We start from the raw sequence: 21,086 nt of genomic DNA, 5'->3' as shown, positions 1-21,086 counted from the left end.
TCTACAGTGCCTGTACCTTACTAGAGCTGACCGTAAATTCCTCATATCTTTCCACCACAAATGTTTTAATCTGCTAGAGACTGCAAGGTTTTATGTATCACAAACTGTTGGGCTCTGTATGATGCAGCCAAGGCCTGCCTGCTTTATAACTCTTTCCTGCTTTGAAACTAGCACAAAGCTTAAAGTCTTTCCTGTCACCTCATAAAAGCTTTGAAGATATAATCACAAGGGTGGTACATGTTGTTTGTAATAGATGGAAAGGTGTACCAGAAATTGTGATTTATTTTGGTGATCGGAGGTGTGAGATGCAAACATTCATCCTTTATTTTAAAACATGTCTTAAAAAAAAAGTCTCAGAGCAAAAAGCTCTTTAAAAATTCACTAATGAGATAGGCCATTTAATATTCATAAGGTTTATTTCACACTTTTTGAAACAAATGTGTCTTACCAAGGCCTCCAATAAAATTTCCATTAATGGTTCAACTATTTCATTAAAATAAACTAGTTTTATATTCTCCAGAATCTATTGATTGTTCAGGGTCCTTTGAATGGTATCAGAACAGTAGGAGAATTAACAAGTCCTGAGTATACCTGAGTTTTTATGCCATTTTTGTTCTTTTTCCCCATGAATGTGAACTGTTTAATGTTCTTCCTGATAGAATTGGAAAATAACAAATCTGCCAGATCAATGTCCATTTGTTATATACCTGAGGAATCTAGCAAAAAAAACCCAAAAAACTTGTGGCACAGCACTGCAATTGGAGCTGTTCATTGGTTGTGTTTTCAGTAGTCCATTAACTCCCTCTCCACCTTCATGGTTTGTTTAAATAGAGACAAAACATTTGACTGTGTTAGACTTGTGTGGGGACCAGATTGGTGAATTAAATGAGGCTATGAATAGGGTAATCATTCTTCAACATTTAAGTTGTAATGAATATTTTGTTCTCTACCTTTCCTCTCAAGAAGCAATGTTGTTTTTATTTACTATCTGCAGAAGGACCGTTGGAAAGTCTCTCACTTAATCTTCTCTTGTACAGTCTCTTACTCACTGTTCAAGAAATCATTGTGGAATTTCTGCTATCTGCTACATATTGTCCTTTTAAATTATAGTTTTGAGAAGGGAGTAAATAATTACTGAATTTTGTGAATGCCATTGGATTTTGATTCCTCTGTGAATCAAAGTTAAAACAGGCCTCCATTTTAACCTTTTCCCTATTTTTTTTTCCTTAATGATACTTTGAGTTTCTGGTATCATGTCAGTTACAAATATCTTTGTAATAGGACTGGACTCCACTAGTCCATGGGGTTGCTAAGAGTCGGACATGACTGAACGACTTCCCTTTCACTTTTCACTTTCATGCATTGGAGAAGGAAATGGCACCCCACTCCAGTGTTCTTGCCTGGAGAATCCCAGGGACGGGGGAGCCTGGTGGGCTTCCGTCTATTCGGTCGCATAGAGTCAGACACAACTGAAGTGACTTAGCAGCAGCAGCCACTAGGAAATTCATTTCCAAGAAAACTTGCAATACTGTTGCAATATTCTTTCTCTTGGAAACACAGCTTTTCCTATAGTCTGGATTTGGATTCTGGATCTGGAAATTGTCTCAAATTGAAAACTGAGCAAAGTATTGTGACATTTCCACTGAAGTAGTTGCTCTCAGCCTCCTGATGACCTATCTTTGGTTTCTTTTGGTTATATACATTGAAAAATACCTTTTTTTTTTTTTTTTTTTTAGCTAACATTTATCCTCCCCCTGTAATGCCATATTATATTAACCATCTCTATGTTTCCTTCTGCATCAGGACCCTTGACCATTACTGTGGTCTTCACTTTCACTACAAAGAAAAATTTACCACCTTGTTTCATATTACTAAGTTCTATTAAGATGACATTATTTTATCTTATATTTCCTAGTTCTATAATAGTCTGTAGGAGAAGGCAATGGCACCCCACTCCAGTACTCTTTCCTGGAAAATCCCATGGATGGAGGAGCATTCGTCCATGGGGTCACGAAGAGTCGGACACGACTGAGTGACTTCACTTTCCCTTTTCACTTTCATGCATTGGAGAAGGAAAGGGCAACCCTCTCCAGTGTTCTTGCCTGGAGAATCCCAGGGATGGGGGAGCCTGATGGGCTGCCGTCTATGAGGTCGCACAGAGTCGGACACGACTGAAGCGACTTAGCAGCAGCATAATAGTTTGTAAGGGCTTCCCCAGTGACTCGACTTGTAAAGAACCCGCTTGCCAACGCCCGAGATACAAGTGACATAGGTAGGAAAGGTTCCCCTGGAGAAGGAAATGGCAACCCATTACAGTATTCTTGCCTGGAAAATTCCATGGACATGAGGAGCCTGGCGTGCTACAGTCCATGGGAGTCATAAAAAGTCATACACAACTGAGCAGGCACGCAGTCCATAATAGTACATGCCTTCTTTATTCCAGGCTATAGAGGCCAGTCATCACTAGATTCTCAGTGGTGGCAGTCTCTCTCTCATCAGAGCATTACTTCTGGATTCACTTGATAAATCCTCTCTACTGCCTTTTATAACATATAATTGGCTACTGGTTTATTGGCATTTTATAATTTGTCCATTTCATCATGCCCAGATCTCTGAGTGTTTTTATACATTTCTGTGTTGTGTGAGATGATGGCATTTCTAGCATCTTTATTTCAGTTAGTAAAATAAAATGTCCAAGAATCAAACTAGCCACATAATAGTACCATTTACAAGGTTCTTACAAAAAATGTTATATCATAGGGACTTGCTCCTGTATCAACCAACTTTTAATTTGTGCCCCCCCAATTATTGATATTGTCATTTTCTTTTATTTTTTAAGCAGAAGTTTCAAAACTTGTAGGTGTGTCAGCTCAGATGTCTTCATTCTATGACTCACTGTCCCACTCTCTTCCAAACATGGCCTTGAAGTAGCATAGAAGACTTACTAGGTTTGAGAATTTCATCTTACCTGGAACTTCACTATTCCTAAGCATTCTCAGTTCTCCAAGTATGGTAATGAAAGTCAGTCACCTTCTTTCAAGGATGTCCTCTGACTTTACAGCTTTACCTTAAGTTAATGGACAGCAATGTTCTCATTTCATTGTTGTTTTCCCATGTCATCATTGGTCACCAGGATGGTCACACAATCCTGTGGTCTGAAGAATTATGATTAATAATTTTGGTTTCTGTAGCCTTCTCCAAATGCGTAAGTTATTACTCTCCTTTGTCCATTTTGTTCCCCAAGCACAGTTCTTCTAACTGTCCTTATTCTCTACCTCAGGTCTTTTTACTTTTTCCTTTGCATGATTTTTTTTTCCCACCTTTACAAAAAATGTTTTCATTATATTTTAAACCTATTCTCAGAGGGAATATGAATACACCCTCTAGAAAAGAACCCTCTTCTGTTCTTTCAGAGCACTACTGATATTTTTTATATTATATTTCCATAATGTGAAATTATTTTCTCACTGTGTGTTAAATCACTTATTTTAAGCACCTTCTTAAATGTCCCTTCCTTCCAAGATACACGTTATATAATTCAAGGGATCTGTGTGCTTCATATTAATCTTGTGTCTTACTGCTCGCATGTCTGGGCCATAGGAGAATTCTAGTGTACATTCACTGAATGAATTTTCTTCAGTTAAGCACCTGGCTGAACTACAGTGTGACTGGTAGCTTAGGTTCCTGACTACTCCAGAATATGTGTTGTCATTGATCTAGAAATAAGTGAAGATAGTTCTTCAATATTAAATAAAATTCACACACATAAAAACAACCTATAAGAGCTGATCTATGAGTCAAAAACCTCATTTTCTTATGTAGACCTGTGTAGACTCAATATAAGCATAACTATGATGATGGTTCTAAGAACTCATCAGCCCAGCTTTTCTAATTGGACTCTTTTCCTTTTCTTTGAATCTATTTTTAATCATTGCCAAATTCTCATCAATTGGTTTCAAAATTAAAGAAAATAGATCCCAAATGGTAAAATTATTTCCAGTTTACTGGATTCCAGTTTAAACATTCTTGCTGGATAATGTTTCTTAATTCTAGGCTTAAATTTTAAGCTCTTGATAAATTAACCCCAATGGAACCAAATTACAACAGGCATTTTTAAATTTATTTTTATTTATTTTTTTACTTTACAATATTGTATTGGTTTTGCCATACATCAACATGCATCCGCCACGGGTGTACACATGTTCCCTTCCTGAACCTCCCTCCCCATACCATCCCTCTGGGTCATCCCAGTGCACTAGCCCCAAGCTTCCTGTATCCTGCATCGAACCTGGACTGGCAATTCGTTTCCTATATGATATTGTACATGTTTTAATGCCATTCTCCCAAATTATCCCCTCCTTCCCTCTCCCACAGAGTCCAAAAGACTGTTCTATACATCTGTGTCTCTTTTGCTGTCTCATATACAGGGTTGTCGTTACCATCTTTCTAAATTCCATATATATGCGTTAGTATACTGTATTGGTGTTTTTCTTTCTGGCTTACTTCACTCTGTATAATCGGCTCCAGTTTCATCCACCTCATTCAGATCAGATCAGTCACTCAGTTGTGTCCGACTCTTTGCGACCCCATGAATTGCAGCACGCCAGGCCTCCCTCTCCATCACCAACTCCAGGAGTTCACTCAGACTCATTAAAACTGATTTAAATGTATTCTTTTTAATGGCTGACTAATACTCAATTGTGTATATGTACCACTGCTTTCTTATCCATTCATCTGCTGATGGACATCTAGGTTACTTCCATGTCCTGGCTATTATAAACAGTGCTGCGGTGAACATTGGGGTACACGTGTCTCTTTCAGTTCTGGTTTCCTCGGGCCAGCAGTGGTATTGCTGGGTCATATGGCAGTTTTTTTTTTTTTTAAGTGTTAGAATTATATTCTGAAATAGCTATTATCAATTTTCTCCATTTTACCATTCAGAAAACTGAGGCAGACAGGTGGTATAAGTTGATGAGGATCAACACAGCTAGTAAGTGGTTGTTAGAGTCAGCTGAGCAATATGGCTTGAGAGTCAGTTGTTTTAAATGCTACCTTTTATTACCTCTCATAATTTTAGATATGCTGGTCTTTTCCATCTTAAATAAGACAATTTGAAATGGACAACAATAAAATAAGTTTAGATAATCAGAAATTGTAGCACAGAGTTACACTTTCATTTTGAGGGAGAAAGTGTGAAATCATAGGACAGTCAGTAGAAATGGGTCAGGTAGTACCCAATACCTAATAACCCACTTGCTTAGAAAGAATTAATTAAAAATCAAAGGGAAAAAGTGGCATGATTTTGAATAACTATAACTGAGAGAGGTACTCAGACTGAGAAGAGACTAGTAAAATATACTGCTGTGGCCTAATGACAAAACTATTTGATCATAATCAGGAAGAGTTTAGATCTTAAGGGAAACATAATTGTAATATATACTCATAATGACTTGGTGTACCCATAATGACTTACATACCATTAATTAATAATCCTACACGATATTCTATACAAATATGAGTCAATAGTAGCAAGAAAGACTATTTATGAGGAAATGCAAGAAGAGAATATTTCTCTATTTTACAGTATAGTTTGGTAGCAAATACGATTAGAGTATGGAAGATAGTCAATTAATGGGAGAGAGAGCTATAGACATTTTCAAAGAATATACTGAATTGATTTGAAACAAATTTAAGAAACAGAAAAAAAGGAAAATTGGTGGGGCAATTTTAGAATTCATTAAGCATTCTGGAGGAGTATTTGTAGGAATGTATATTACTTAGAAAGTTTCAAAGGATTCTAGCAACAAAATTAAATAAATTAAGTTAAACATGTAAGAATATGTTACAAAGAGATTACAGGAAGGCCTCTGGAAGACATATCATGACAGTTTTTAAAATTTGCATCAGCCTTCTCCGAAGACATTTTGCTAAAAACCATCTCAGTTTCCAAGGTTATGGAGTTAAAATAATTTCAGTCTTGTTGTTCCAGGGATATAGACAGCCCAATTAACTGAAACCTACAAATACATGGCAGCTTAATGAAAGTTAGAGGTAGTAAATCAATAACAACACTTCTAATAAAGCTAATAAGACTGAACAACAGAGTAATCTTGTATGAGTGAATATAGTGAATAAGATCATATAATTGTGGAGATATTTCAACCAAGCAAATATATTAAAAATAAATCATCTAAGTCAGCTATCATCTAAAGCAAGTTTTTTAAGAATAAGTCTAGTCAGTGCCAATTAATACTTCATATTACCAATAGAAGATGTAGAGATTCAATCTTCTAGAAAGAGGGTTAATATCTCTTTTCTTCATAAATCTTAGAAAATTGTTACAGAAAGAGTTGATTGTTTTAGAATTTGTGAGAAGTCAAAACGTGGAGGAATCGTTCTCTGATCCTCTTGGTTCTTATGCCATAGATCATTGGGTTCACCATGGGTGGAACAAGGACATAGATGTTAGCCACAAAGATGGGAATATGAGGAGACACGTGGTGTCCAAATCTGTGAGTAAGGAAGGAGAAAAAGGCTGGAGTATAGGCCACCAGGATCACACACACATGGGATCCACAAGTGCCCAGGGTCTTGAGCCGAGCAGCCTTGGATGGAAGATGGAAGACAGTGTAAAGGATGACAACATAGGAACAGAGGATTAATAGGAAATCTAAACCTCCAGTGAGGAAGGCAGCAGTTAGGCTGTATATTCTGCAGATCCTGGTCTCTGCACAAGCCAGCTTGATCAGAGCCATAAATTCACAGTAGGTATGAGGGATGACATTAGTTCTGCAGTAGGGAAGCCACCGAAGCATAAAGGGTTGAGGACTGAAAAGCACGACTCCACGGAAGACAATAGCCGGCCCCAAGTTCTGGATGATTCTGTGTGACAGGATAATGGAATGTCTCAGAGGATTGCAGATTGCCACATACCTGTCAAAGGCCATGGCCAAGATAAACCCTGAGGCCATGCTGCATAGTGAGTGAATGAGAAATACTTGGATGAGGCAGGCTTCAAAATAGATCTCCCTGTCATGGAACCAAAAAATGCTGAGGATTTTGGGCATAGCAGTAGTGGAAAGGATCAAGTCAGCCACAGAGAGCATACAGAGGAAGAAGTACATGGGCTCATGCAGGTTGGAGTCTGTTCTGATAATAAATAGAATGGAGCAATTTCCAAGGAGAGCACTTAAATAAATAAGGCAGAAGGGCATTGATATCCAAGTATGAATGGCCTCCATCCCTGGAATGCCAAGGAGAAGAAAGGTACTGGGATGGATATTGGTATTGTTTGGCAGTGACATGATGAAAGAATGCCAGTTATGTTCAAGTGCAGAATGGATTAGATTGTTTCATATCCATTTCGCCATCATTTACTGATGACTTTGTGTTATTTTTACATATATATTTTATATACATTATATTTATTTGTTATATAAAATACTTATAATGTTTTGAGGATAAAATGGATAAATAGGACTCAATCTCTAAACTTAGATGTTAACAGTCTAAATAGGGGAGAAACTGGTGCAAACCAATGATTAAATTCACATATGATTAATGCAGCAAAAGTTGTATGAATGAATAATTTTATGAACTATTATATAGGGATTGGAGAAGAAAATGGCAACCTACTCCAGTATTCTTGCCCAGAGAATACTGTGGAAAAAGGAGCCTGGTGGGCTGCTGTCTACGGAGTTGCAAAGAGTCGGACACGACTGAAGTGACTTAGCATGCATGCATGCATTGGAGAAGGAAATGGCAACCCACTCCAGTATTCTTGCCTGCAGAATCCCAGGGACAGAAGAGCCTGGTGAGCTGCCGTCTGTGGGGTCACACAGAGTCAGACACAACTGAAGCGACTTAGCATGCATGCATGCATTATAAAGGGATATTTATTCCACTTGTGTACATCAGAGGATTTGTAGATACGATGCATAATCTTGGTTCTCATCCATTCTGTACCTTTAAAATAGATAAAAATAAGATAAAATTATACCTTGTGTTAAGTTCACAATCAGGAAACTCTATTACCCTCTTTGCTCTGTTACTCCAATTTAAAATTCATTTGTCCAGACCATTTATAAAATGCATTAAAATGTAAATCACATTGTAAAATGAAGCAAATAGAAGATTCTCTCCTAAATTTAAATTGCCTGTCTACTCTGCCACATACAATTAGCATATTTTGAAAAAGAATTTGAACAGTCTTATGGACTCTGTGGGAGAGGGAGAGGGTGGGGAGATTTGGGAGAATGGCATTGAAACATGTATAATATCATGTATGAAACGAGTCGCCAGTCCAGGTTCGATGCACGATACTGGATGCTTGGGGCTGGTGCACTAGGACGACCCAGAGGGAGGGTATGGGGAGGGAGGAGGGAGGAGGGTTCAGGATGGGGAACACAGGTATACCTGTGGTGGATTCATTTCGATATTTGGCAAAACTAATACAATATTGTAAAGTTTAAAAATAAAATAAAATTAAAAAAAATAAAAATAAAAAGAATTTGATTACACATATTCTAGGTGCTTTTTCCAATGAATGAAAACTTTAAGAATGACAACAAAGACTCTAAACCAGGGCATATCCATCTCCTCAGACTAAGCACAAATTAGGAGCTACCCACATATGGCAGGTAACTAGTTTGAACCAGGCAGTAATCATCTTTCAACCAGTATCTTATTTCTCCTCCAAACCACCTCTCTTCTCTATTCTTTCTATCCAGCAAATTCAGACTGCAAATTTCTGGAGCTTGCAGAACTTAGCATTATACAGCTAAGTTGTGCCATGCTCAGAAGTCTCACTGTTAACTCTGAGGACAGTTTATAGATCATATATACAAGAGCAATATGTTACAATGGCAGCACACTGTACCCTTAGAGAGATATAAGTCAAAAACAAGAGAAAAATGGCTGAAGATATAGGAACTAGAAAACTCACAAAATAATGTGCAAATTCTATCACTATTATCCCAATATGACCAGAGAGGTCACTAAATAAAAAAAGTTCACTTCCATTAGGAAATATATAAAAGATGCATAACTTCTCAGAGCTGTGCTACTCAACAACTACTTTAAGTGTAGGTCAGAGAACTAAAAAAAAGATTGAAGTCCTAACATCTATAGAATGACATTGAAGAAAAATACATCTCTAAATTTTGAAGTTGGCAACCTCTGAGCATGTATAGATGATTGTTATTTGAAAATGAATGAGAGAAAAGACAAAAAGAGAAATCTAAAATTATTTGATAATGAAATTGGAAATTGAGTCAATATATATGGTTCAATATTTACTTGAACAATAACTTCATTTTAGCAGTAAAATAGAAGTTTAGAAACTAGATATTAGTATATAAAGGATAGGTAAAGAATACCCACAATTGTGCAATTAAATTTGCTTTTCAGAATAACTCTTCAATTAGAGAGCAAATCAACTTCAAAGTAACATCCCCTTATAAAATTATAAAATACGAGAACATATGCCATCTGCATGGCATAATTCCAATTCTGAAATCTGCAATAAATTTTTTGACTACGTTCAGTTCACTTCAGTTGCTCAGTCGTGTCCACCTCTTTGCTACCCCATGGACTGCGGCATGCCAAGCCTCCTTGTCTATCACTAACTCCCGGAGCTTGCTCAGACTCATATCTATCAAGTTGGTGATGCCATCCAACCATCTCATCCTCTGTTATCCCCTTCTCCTCCTGCCTTCAGTCTTTCCCAGTACCAGGGTCTTTTGCAATGAGTCAGTTCTTAACATCAGGTGGCCAAAGTATTGGAGCTTAAGCATGAGTCCTTCCAGTGAATATTCAGGGATGATGTCCTTTAGGATGGACTGGTTGGATCTCCTTCCCATCCAATGGACTCTCAAGAGTATACCTGTGGTGGATTCATTTTGATATTTGGCAAAACTAATACAATTATGTAAAGTTTAAAAATAAAATAAAATTAAAAAATAATAAAATAAATAAATAAATATTCCATAAAAAAATAAATAAATATCAGTTGAGCACTAAAAGAAATTTCTAAGAAATATGCCATATCAATTACTATAGAAGCTGTTTTTTAAAATAATAAAAATTTATCAACTTGTGGAAATAAAAAAAAAAGAGTTTTCTCCAACACCACAGTTCAAAAGCATCAATTCTTTGGTGCTCAGCTTTCTTTATAGTCCAACTCTCACATCAATACTTGAATACTAGAAAAACCACAGCTTTGACTAGATGGACCTTTGTTGGCAAAGTAACGTCTCTGCTTTTTAGTATGCTGTCAAGGTTGGTCAAAGCTTTTTTTCCAAGGAGCAAGCATCTTTTAATTTCATGACTTCAGTCATAATCTGCAGTGATTTTGGAGCCCCCAGAAATAAAGTTTCTCACTGTTTCCATTGCTTCCCCATCTATTTGCCCTGAAGTGATGGGACTGGATGCCATGATCTTAGTTTTCTGAATGTTGAATTTTAAGCCAACTTTTTCACTCTCCTCTTTCACTTTCATCTAGAGGTTCTTTTTATATATATTTATATTATATATTTATATTAATGATGGAGAGAAATTTTAGTAAGGAAACTTGAAGTTGAGAATGTTAAAATAACACCAACAATTTTCTCCTATGAAAATAGGAGAAAGAAGATGAGGATAAAAAAGAGTGAGATTTAGTGGAAAAGTAGAATAATTTTTAAAAGCATGTCATTTAAAATAGGACCAAACCTGAAAAAATATTCTACCAAGTTTACAAAAAAGACAGAGATGAATGAAGAAAATTTAGAAATACAAACCAGCAAACAAGGTATTTACTGTGAAATTACACATTAGGGAATTAAATGACCCCTAAAGTAGGCTCATTGTTCTTCTGGCAAAGGGATATTCTTTTGTGCACAAACTCTTTCCACTTAAATTAACCCTGACTCACTGTTTTTTGGTCTTCACTTTCTTCTGGAGAACTAGTGACTAAGGCCTGAATTAGAAACACATATTTAGATTTTTTATAGCTGTACAGTAGCTAAATCGTGTCTGACTCTCTGTGACCCCATGGTGACTGCAGCACGCCAGCTTTCCCTGTCCTTCAGTTCAGTTCAGTTCAGTCGCTCAGTTGTGTCCGACTCTTTGCGACCCCATGAATCGCAGCACACCAGGCCTGCCTGTCCATCACCAACTCCCGGAGTTCACTCAAACTCCCTGTCCTTAGAGTGTGATAAAGCAAAGAAGTCAGACAGCTTGGATCCTATTTAGGACACCCTCATTCAGCCTGTTTCCACAGAAGCCACATGAATTTAATACTTGTTTGGAATTTCTTTCTCTTTGTCCTGTTGCCACTACAGCAACTGACATTTCTTCAGTGGATCACAAAGCTGCTGCTTCTTACTTCAGCGGCAATAACATGTATTTTTTTAGACATGACACGTGCAGGTAGCATTCTTGAGCTTGCAAAATCTGAAAAGAAAGTAAACTCACAAGATCTGTCTCCTCCCAAGTGCTTCTTTCTGTAGCGCAGCTTAGAATTTTCCTCTTCAGCTCCTGGCAAGATATCTTCAATAACCTGGCTTATTCTTTAGTCTGTTGTATATATCAAATGATGATGTTTGTACTTTGCCCAAGGGTTTCATTAAGCAGAGGATCAATGAGCTGTAACTTTTATGTCTTTCTTCACTGGCATTAATTATCCATAGAGAACTTCAACTGAATGTCATGACTTTCCTAGAGATAAGATCAGATGGGAAGACTATAAAGTTCCTGGACAAAAGGAAAATCCTAGAGAAGTAGTATTTGGTGATCAAGAAGTACTTACCCTGGAGATTCATTTTAATCATCCAGTATCATTCTGTTTTCTGATCCCTTTCTCCTTGAGGAAGTACTTAGTACCTTCTGCTCCAAACCTTTGGGCATAAAGGGAGATATTGTGGTGGTTGTGTTATCTTTACCTTACCTGTCCTATATTACCAGAATCTCCTGACCTGTCTTTATTATAATCCACTTTTTCAGCTAACCTCAATTATAATAGTTTTAGCCCCACAGCCTCCCAGGAGTCAAGAAAGTGGCTCAGGTGTGCATGGGTTCCTTGTGGAGCCCAATATATGCCTGAGCAGAGATTCTTGAAAAAAGATAGAAGCCAGTCTTCAGCATTATTCTCCTCCATTTTTATTAAAGATACAAGAAAAGGGGAAGAAAACATAATTTTGTCAATGTAATCTATCTCACTGTGAAACTATTTTCCTTGGGACCTGCTGATTCATTAGAAATACATAGTTTATAAATATGCTTCTTAACTTTAAATTCTTTCAAATGTATAATCACAGTGGCTTTACACAATATTTTTTGACTTGGTTGAGTATATATAATTTCCTGTGGGAAAATGTAAGGCAACAAAGACCTTATGTTGATAGAGACGTCTCCAGGATTACATTATGGAAACATATATTATTTTATGGCCATAAAATACATCATTTAATTTATGTTCCATAATTTACTTAACCAGTCTTCATCTCCTGGATATATGTGTTATTTTCATTGTTACACTAATTGAAAAAAAAAAAGAAAAGATCAATTTTTTTTGTAAGTGTGATAGGAACATAATAGAAATGAAAATAAAACATAAAATTATCCACATCTATTGTTAGAACATTACTGCGCAAAGAAGCTGTGTAATCTCTTACTAAACAACCATATACATGGAACTTTTTCACATTCCTGTGTTTATTTATTAAACCAATTCCTTTCTTTGCATCAAGAAATAGGTAATATTATAGGAACTGAAAATGTAATAATCAAAGTGGACAAGGTCCTTTATTTTAGAGTATTTGTTGTAATGAGAGAAATCAACAAAAAACAAATAAAAGACATAATATTCTGGGAATAAAATACTATCTTACGAAAGATCAGAGGTTAATGTGTTGGAGACTGACTAGAGGTAAGAAGAAAGGTCAGGAAAGAACTCTGTTGGAGATAGTGACTGAATTGAGATCCAGATGATAAGAAAATACTAGTCATTCAGAAAGAGGAAGAAAAGTATTGAAAGAAAAAGAAATGATGGAAGGAGTATCTTGCTCACTGGGAGAAATTCTTACGAAGTTTTGAGGAAGAGGAAAAGAGTAGGATAGCTGAAACAAGTTATGTAAGGAAAGAGTGGTACTTGAGAAAGTTGAAAAGAGGCACATGTCAGGTCATTTAGGACTTTATAAATCAATGAAAAAAAGCTTAACTTTAATCTATTACAATAGGAAACCTTTTCAGCAATGTACACTGATCTCCTCTATAGATCTACTTCCGTGGTAGCTCAGATGGAAAAGAATGTGCCTGCAATTCAGGAGACCCAGGTTTTATGCCTGGATCAGGGAGATCCCCTGGAGAAGAGAATGGCGACCCCCTCCAATATTCTTGCCTGGAGAATTCCATGGACAGAGGAGTCTGGCAGGCTACAACAGTCCACTGGGTCGCAAATTGTTGAACGTGACTAAGTGACTAACACTTTCACTTTCATAGATTTACTGATATAAAATTAAGACTGTTTTCAAAGAGCAGGTTTAAGATGATGTCAGATTTTCTAAGGAAGCTAAATATGTAGAAACATAAATGTATTATGGAGTTAAATTTGTGGAATGATTATAAAACACAAAAGAATCAAGGATGACTACTAATTTAGGAACAGAAGCAAATAGATGGTTGACAATCAGGGTATGTGCCTCAAAAAAACAATACCAGCTTGGATCCTATGTGACGATTGTCAAAATAAAGTGAATTAAAAGGTATGACACCAGTTTAAGATATAATCAACAGAACTCGCTGTTGTACTAAATGTAGAGGATGAGGAAAAATAGGATTGGTGAAAATACTTTGTATCATCTGCTTCCTTACATGTTTCTCCAGTTTCTCCTTCTCCCTAATTTTTCCTATTCTGCCTTTATCTTCCTGCATATTTGTCATATTTCCTTCTATGGCCACACTTATTTCTATGGCTACAAATAACAGCTTGTGCATTGAAGATTTCCAAGTTTGTATCACCATCTCTGCCCTGTTTGTTGAAATAGAACTTCTCTATCCACCCAACAAATTGACTTTTCTATCGGGTATGTAATATGCATTTCAATTGAATACTTCTTGAACTCTAATCTCCACAATCCAGTTTCCTTCTAGCCTTCTTCTTCTCACTAAGCTGTGTGAAAATATGCCAGTGAGAAGCTTCTCAACCCCTCCCCTGTCCTCATTCCACCCACCACTTCTACACTAAGAGCTATTCCAGGGACATATTAGCCTTGGGAGAGAGCAATGTTTTGTTGAGACCTTCTGTATGGAACATATGGCTGAACCCAGTTAAAGCCTCTATATAAACTTTTAAGACTCAGGAGAGTGGGTGTGAAGATCTGCTTGTCTTGTGGCTGTCCAAGGCATTGACATTGTAAACAATTATTGGGAGATCACATTTAAAATTCATGGTATACAAGAGCAGACAAAAGAACATGGCACTGAATTGAAGCTCCAATTCCTCTATAATTACCTAGCAGTAGAGTCGATAGACGGAGAAGGCAATGGCACCCCACTCCAGTACTCTTGCCTGGAAAATCCCATGGATGGAGGAAGCTGGTAGGCTGCAGTCCATGGGGTCACTAAGAGTGGGACATGACTGAGCGACTTCCCTTTCACTTTTCACTTTCATGCATTGGAGAAGGAAATGGCAACCCACTCCAGTGTTCTTGCATGGAGAATCCCAGGGATAGGGGAGCCTGGTGGGCTTCCATCTATGTGGTTGCACAGAGTTGGACACGACTAAGTGACTTGGCAGCAGAGTTGATAGAAAGAGTAAAATATTAAACAGCTAGATTAAAATACTAAGTGTAAAACCATCTTGGTCAGCTAAAGTACTATCCTAGACTTGAATAGATAAGAATGATCAATCAGTAGGATCTGTTGATCCATACGGCAGAATAGGGACCTTGCAGAGAGATCAAACTCCATAAAGATATGGATGTTACAGAGACAGCCACCGCCCCAACTCTCATCTTGGATCAATGTGCTATGCAAGCACTGTGATTGATCTGACTTCTAGCCTAGGGAAACTTAACAAGTCATGGTCAGTTTATGTGGCTCTTCATGAAAAAAAATGTTTTTTGTTATTATCTTGACCTGTGTTTTCTTTTGCATATGGCTATACTGTTGTTGCATGTGCCTTTAGTGTATCCAGATAGTCACCCAACAGGCCACTTCCATGCTAGTGAAACCCCTTGCTGAGCACTAAGAGCACAGTGCAGAATAGAGTAGGCATATAAAATTCTAAGAGCTCATCTCAAGGTATACATTGTTGGAAGAGGTCTTTGAAAAGATTTCACTGCTAACTGACTGTGAAGCTAGACTAAGGGAGTCAGAGTTTCCTTACCCTCTCTGCTGCTCTTGGAATGTAAAATCCACCCATTATTCTCATTCCAGGAGTAACCGAGGACATATCCTTGAGAGAATAATGTACATTTAAGACCATATGTTGGAGAAGGAAATGGCAACCCACTCCAGTATTCTTGTCGAGAAAATCCCATGGACAAAAGAACCTCATGGGGTACAGTCCATGAGGTCACAAAGAGTCAGATATTACTGAAGTGATTAGCACAACACAAGACCATCTGGACAATTTTGGTGACTGATCCAACTGCTCTGTATTAACTCTCAAGATTCTGGAGGGAGATGCATGTTAATATGCATTATCTTGTTAAAAATACAAAGGTATTATGTAAAACAAGAACTAGACATAATCTTTCCTTTTCCAATTAATACACAGAATATTGGGGAAAAAAAATTCTGAGACTCAAGCAATCCTGATGCAGGGCAGGTTCCAGAGACAAGGAAGACTCACTTCCCTCCATACTCCATCCTGGATTCTGTTGTTATTAAGATATTGCCTTTAAAGTCTTCAAACATGAATTTTGAACTAAGATCTCCAATTCCCAATGGCTTCTTTCTCTGACCCCACAGGGAGACTATCCACATGCAATGCCCATGGGAGTCTTACACATTAGGAAACATGTCTACATGTCTATACCTGAGCTCATTTGGAAAAATCTGTGAGTCATGAGAGAACTAAAGGCTTCCTCAGTAAGGTGGGTGCTTATCCCCCAGAACTGCTGCTGACTTCAGGCAGTGTGCAGTTGTTCTCATTTGTCTTGGGCTGAGTGGACAGTAGCCAGATGGAAGGTCTCAGGTCTCCAGTTCGAGTAGACCGGCTTTGTAAAACAGGCTGGTGTATGAATTCTTGAGGCAATTGAACCTATTTGGAATTGTGGCCCCTGAAAAGACTTCCTCTGGCCTAGAAGCAACAACATCTCTACTCTGTTAAAGGTTGTGACCAGGATGCAACTTTCCTAAAAGTAAATTTCTGTGTGAACTTCCCTACTTAGTTCATTCCTTCAGAGGAAGGCTGATGAAGCAAAGGATAAGAGTGTGGAGCTATCAGCCCTATATTCTAAACAGACCTTAGAAATAGATGATATGTAATCAACGGTCCATGATATTCAAAGCCATCTTAACTGCACTGTGTCAGTTTACATTTACAAAACCCTGTAGAATATATATTCTAATGGCTAATACAAAGATTAAAAATTTTGTGATTATGCTTGGTTTCAAGTTATAGTCCACGAATTCGTATAGTATAGGTTTTGGCAAATGAACATTCTTAACTTGTTTTCTTATTTGTGTCATGATAAGAAAACCATCTGGTGGCTCAGATGGTAAAGAATCTGCCTTCAGTGCAGGAGCCATGTTCTATCCCTGAGACAGGAAGTTCCCCTGGAGAAGGAAATGGCAACCCACTTGCGTATTCTTGCCTGGAGAATTCCATGGACAGAGGAGCCTGGTGGGCTACAGTTCTTTGTATCACAAAGAGTCAGACATGATGAGACATGTCACAGTTTCCTTAAGGACTTAATGGGGTAACACCTGCAATGCAACTTACATAGTTCTAGTAGATACTCAGTTCCTGTTAGATTGTTTCCTTGTTTATTGTAAAGAATGATAGAGGAAGTAGGATTTAGCCAGAAGACATTATAGGCCATATATTTAATTCTTCCATCAGCAAGTGTGAGTTTCATGCTATTTCCTCTTCCTTTCCATCCTGTTATCAAATAAGAAACAAAATATTGACAAAATTCAATTTTTCTGAAGACGGATCCCTTGGTATGTGTGAAAGAGTTAATATCAAAATCAGGAAATGGTTGATAAATGAAGTTGGGGATAGTGTCTGGTGTCATAAATTTATAACAACTTACTGGTTATCCTTTATTTAAATTACTAACAAAAATAATAGCATTCCCTTACATCTTGTTTCTTTTTTTCTTTATTCATTAATTGAAAAAACAGCAAACATCAGAAAAGATATTGTCTCTGCCAAGTAACAATGTGTAATATAATAAAGGAGAAAAATATGCAGAAATGTAAAATACAGTATGACAAGAGATAGAAGGCAGGTAAGTGCACATACCATAAGGACACTGAGGAGGGATGTCAATGATGATCAGAGCAACTAGAAAGGTAATCTCAGGGTAGTTGACAGATGAGTAGAGTCTTCAGTTTTAACCAAAAATTACTGAAGGTTGGATGTGTAAAGAAACATGAACAAAACACAGGGTCACCACCTTCATGAATTGAATAAGTGACCAATTCCTTATGCAGAGAGATGTGAGAAAAGTTTCTAATTAAAGAGGTTAGAAAAATTTCATGATATTTTGCAAGACACAGAAGGCCACTTCTCATTTGTAATTCTGTTTCTATTTTTTTATGAAGATTACAATTTAACTCTTCATTACTGATTAATTTACCTTAACCTTAAACTATTCTGGTAACACATGTATACACTGAGTCCACGGAAACTATTTACAAAGTCAAATCATAGTGTTACAGCTCAATTTTATTCTTTCTCCACTCTTTTCCATCCATCATTCATTTTAGATGACTCCTAATTTGAGTGTGTATCCTTTCGGATTGTTTTCAGCATAAATTTTCAGTATACATTTGTTTATCTTAAATACATATGTTGAAGCTGAAACTCTAATATTTGGCCAGCTGATGCGAAGAGCTGACTCATTTGAAAAGACCCTGATGCTGGGAAAGAATGAAGGCAGGAGAAGAAGGGGATGACAGAGGATGAGATGGTTGGACGGCATCACTGACTCCATGGATATAAGTTTGAGTAAACCCCGGGAGTTGGTGATGGACAGAGAGGCCTGGCGTGCTGTGGTCCATGGGGTCGCGAAGGGTCAGACATGACTGAGCAACTGAACTGAACTGAATATACATATGTACATATATATATAATAATTTATATTACAGAATGTATCTTCTATATATTACATGCATATTTATACACACACACATATATATATGTATATTAATATGGGAATAGAAAACAAATTTAAGTGCATTTTTAAAATTTTGAATTTCTTCTATATTAGTTAAGTATACCTTATTTTGATTACCGCTTAATAATAAATAATATAAATTTGCCACAACTTTTAACTTAATTTTATTGAGAGACATTTTGAATTTTGTATTTTTTCTTCTATCATTGGCAGTTTTACAATGAAAAACACTGTATATATCTCCGTGTATATATAGAAAATTATTTTCTAGGATGGCAAGTAGTTAAAATGTTCTACCAAAAATATTATTTTTAGTAAAAATGTTTACTAAAAAATTTCCCTCTAAAATTGGGTCAGTTTGCACCCCTACCAATTGAGTGTAAAAGTTGTCCTTTAACCCAAATGTCACTACAATATATCACCAATCTTGATATTTTTTTGGTTAAGAATATAATATGTGTTTTGTATCATATTATTGTAATTTTCAATTTCCTAATTGCCAGTGAGGACTAGATTTTATTTTCCATTAAGAAAGTATTTTTAAATGGTATATTTAAATGGTACAGTGAGACAGAGCAATAAAAGACAGAATGCTAAGGTGCATGATAAATATGAAAGTCTTGATGGATCCACACATAACAGATAAAAGAAAAGGGCTATATGTATATCCACGGCTGATTCATGTTGAGGTTTGACAGAAAACAGCAAAATTCTGTAAAGCAATTATCCTTCAATAAAAAATAAATTAATTTAAAAAATGTTTTTAAAAACAGGATATAAATGTTCATTGTAGGGAAAAAAAAGAGGGGAAGTTCATTAGCTCAAAATGCATTAGCTCAGAGTATATCTACACTATCGATAGAACAGGGTGTCACTGAGAGAGCTTTTATCTAACAATGATAATTGTACCTCTGAGATATAACATATATTGAAAGTGCATTGGAAAAGTGTTAATTAGTAAGAGAAAAACTTATATTTGAGCCAGCTTCTTAGTGGAATTTTTTAAAAGGAAATTTTCAACCAACATCCATAATAAAACTAATGGTGATCATATTTTCTAATGTTATGCACAGGATCCTCTTTCCCTTTCTCACATATACAAATGCAATGCAATAAATGATCACATCCTTAGGGCAATTGATTATATTAAGAATGAGGTCTTTGAAATCAGTGTCTTAGGCACAAGCCAAGTCTAACATTGGATTGACCAAAAAGTTGGTTTGGATTGTTATGAAATATCCGAGAGTCATATGATGAAAATTTTCTATCTAAATAAATTACAAATGTTGTAATTACCTGCAATCCACTACCTGCAATTCCCTATATTTGGCATGTTTGTCAGAAGTTTCAAAGTTTTTTAAGGTTTTGTTTGTTTGCTTTAGAGGAAAATCCATGAAGAGAAAGCTAAATATCTGACACTGATTATGCCAGTGTATGATAAGACTGACGTCCATCCATCAGCCTTCATTCTCATTGGCATTCCTGGGTTGAAGGCTGCTCACATGTGGATCTCCATCCCCTTTCATTGGGGCTGCCTTTTGCCCTCTTGGGAAACTGTTCTCTTCTGTTTATCATCAAGACAGACTCCAGCCTCCATGAGCCAATGTACCTCTTCCTCTGCATGGTGGCTGTAGCTGACCTTATTGTGTGCACTACAGCTGTGCCCAAATTCTCAGCCTCTTCTGGTTCCATGATGGAGAGATTTGTTTTGAAGCCTGCCTCACCCAAGTGTTACTGATTCACTCTTGCTCCACCATGGAGTCTGGCTTCTTCCTGGCCTTGGCTTTTGACCTCTATGTAGCCATTTGTAATCCATTAAGACACTCTGCTATTCTGACCCATTCTGTAACTTGGGGGATGGGTCTAGCAATTGTATTCCGGGGCACAGCACTTCTCTTTCCTCACCCTTTCCTTCTATGGTGTCTTCCCTACTGTGAGACCAATATCATTTCCCACACCTATTGTGAGTTCATGGCCCTCATCAAGATTGCCTTTGCAGAGACCAGAATCCGTAGAGCCTATAGCTTCATTATTGCATTTCTTACAGGGGGAGTGGAGTTCATATTGATCATTTGTTCATATGTCCTCATATTCTACACTGTCTTCTACCTCCCATCCAAGAATGCTCGACTCAAGACCTTGGGTACTTGTGGCTCTCGTGTCTGTGTAGTCTTAGTGTCCTATACTCTAGCCTTCTTCTCTTTTTAAACTCACAGGTTTGGGCATCATGTGGCACCCCATGTCCACGTATCTGTGGACATTTATCTCCTAGACTCAAACATGTTGAACCGCATCATCTGTGGGGTAATGACCAAGAAGATACAGGACAAGTTTCTTAAATTTTTCAGGTTTTCAAAATTTCTGGACTAAATCCTCTTAGTTGTTGAGTGATGTGAACAAATGAACAAATAATATATTTTCTATCTTAAAAGTTGTGTTTTTATTTTTTTCATGAAGACCCTGTCTTAATGGTCAGAAGGATTAGATTTTTCTGTGGGAAGTAACTCATCCAATGGTATACTCTGTGTTATAACAGTCATTACATTAAGGAAGATATATTACCAAGTAGAACTCTCTTTCAAAGTATTAAAATATTATTTCCTATAATAGCCCAGAAAACTAACAAAATCTGTGGAGAATTATATGAGGCAAAAAATAAAAGCTATATATCATATATCTATTTGTTTATCATTTTAGACATTATCAGATTTAGAAATTTTCCTATTTTTTCTTCAGTCCTTTCTTCTTGATTAA

The 21,086-nt window shown here is 36.8% G+C and overlaps 1 protein-coding gene and 1 pseudogene across 1 annotated transcript; one reads left to right on the top strand and one right to left on the bottom strand.

Moving 5' to 3' along the window:
- Window positions 1-6,359: 6,359 nt before the first annotated feature.
- On the bottom strand, window positions 6,360-7,304 carry LOC113904946 (olfactory receptor 52D1-like). Its single transcript, XM_027562009.1, has one exon. The coding sequence runs from the start codon at window positions 7,302-7,304 to the stop codon at window positions 6,360-6,362; it is 945 nt and encodes a 314-aa protein (XP_027417810.1).
- A 12,440-nt stretch (window positions 7,305-19,744) lies between these two features.
- Window positions 19,745-20,702, top strand: LOC113905196 (annotated as a pseudogene).
- The last annotated feature ends 384 nt before the right edge of the window (window positions 20,703-21,086 follow it).

Source organism: Bos indicus x Bos taurus, chromosome 15 (genome assembly GCF_003369695.1).
Source record: "Bos indicus x Bos taurus breed Angus x Brahman F1 hybrid chromosome 15, Bos_hybrid_MaternalHap_v2.0, whole genome shotgun sequence".
Classification (NCBI taxonomy): Eukaryota; Metazoa; Chordata; class Mammalia; order Artiodactyla; family Bovidae; genus Bos; species Bos indicus x Bos taurus.
This window is presented reverse-complemented; position numbering and strand designations above follow the sequence as displayed.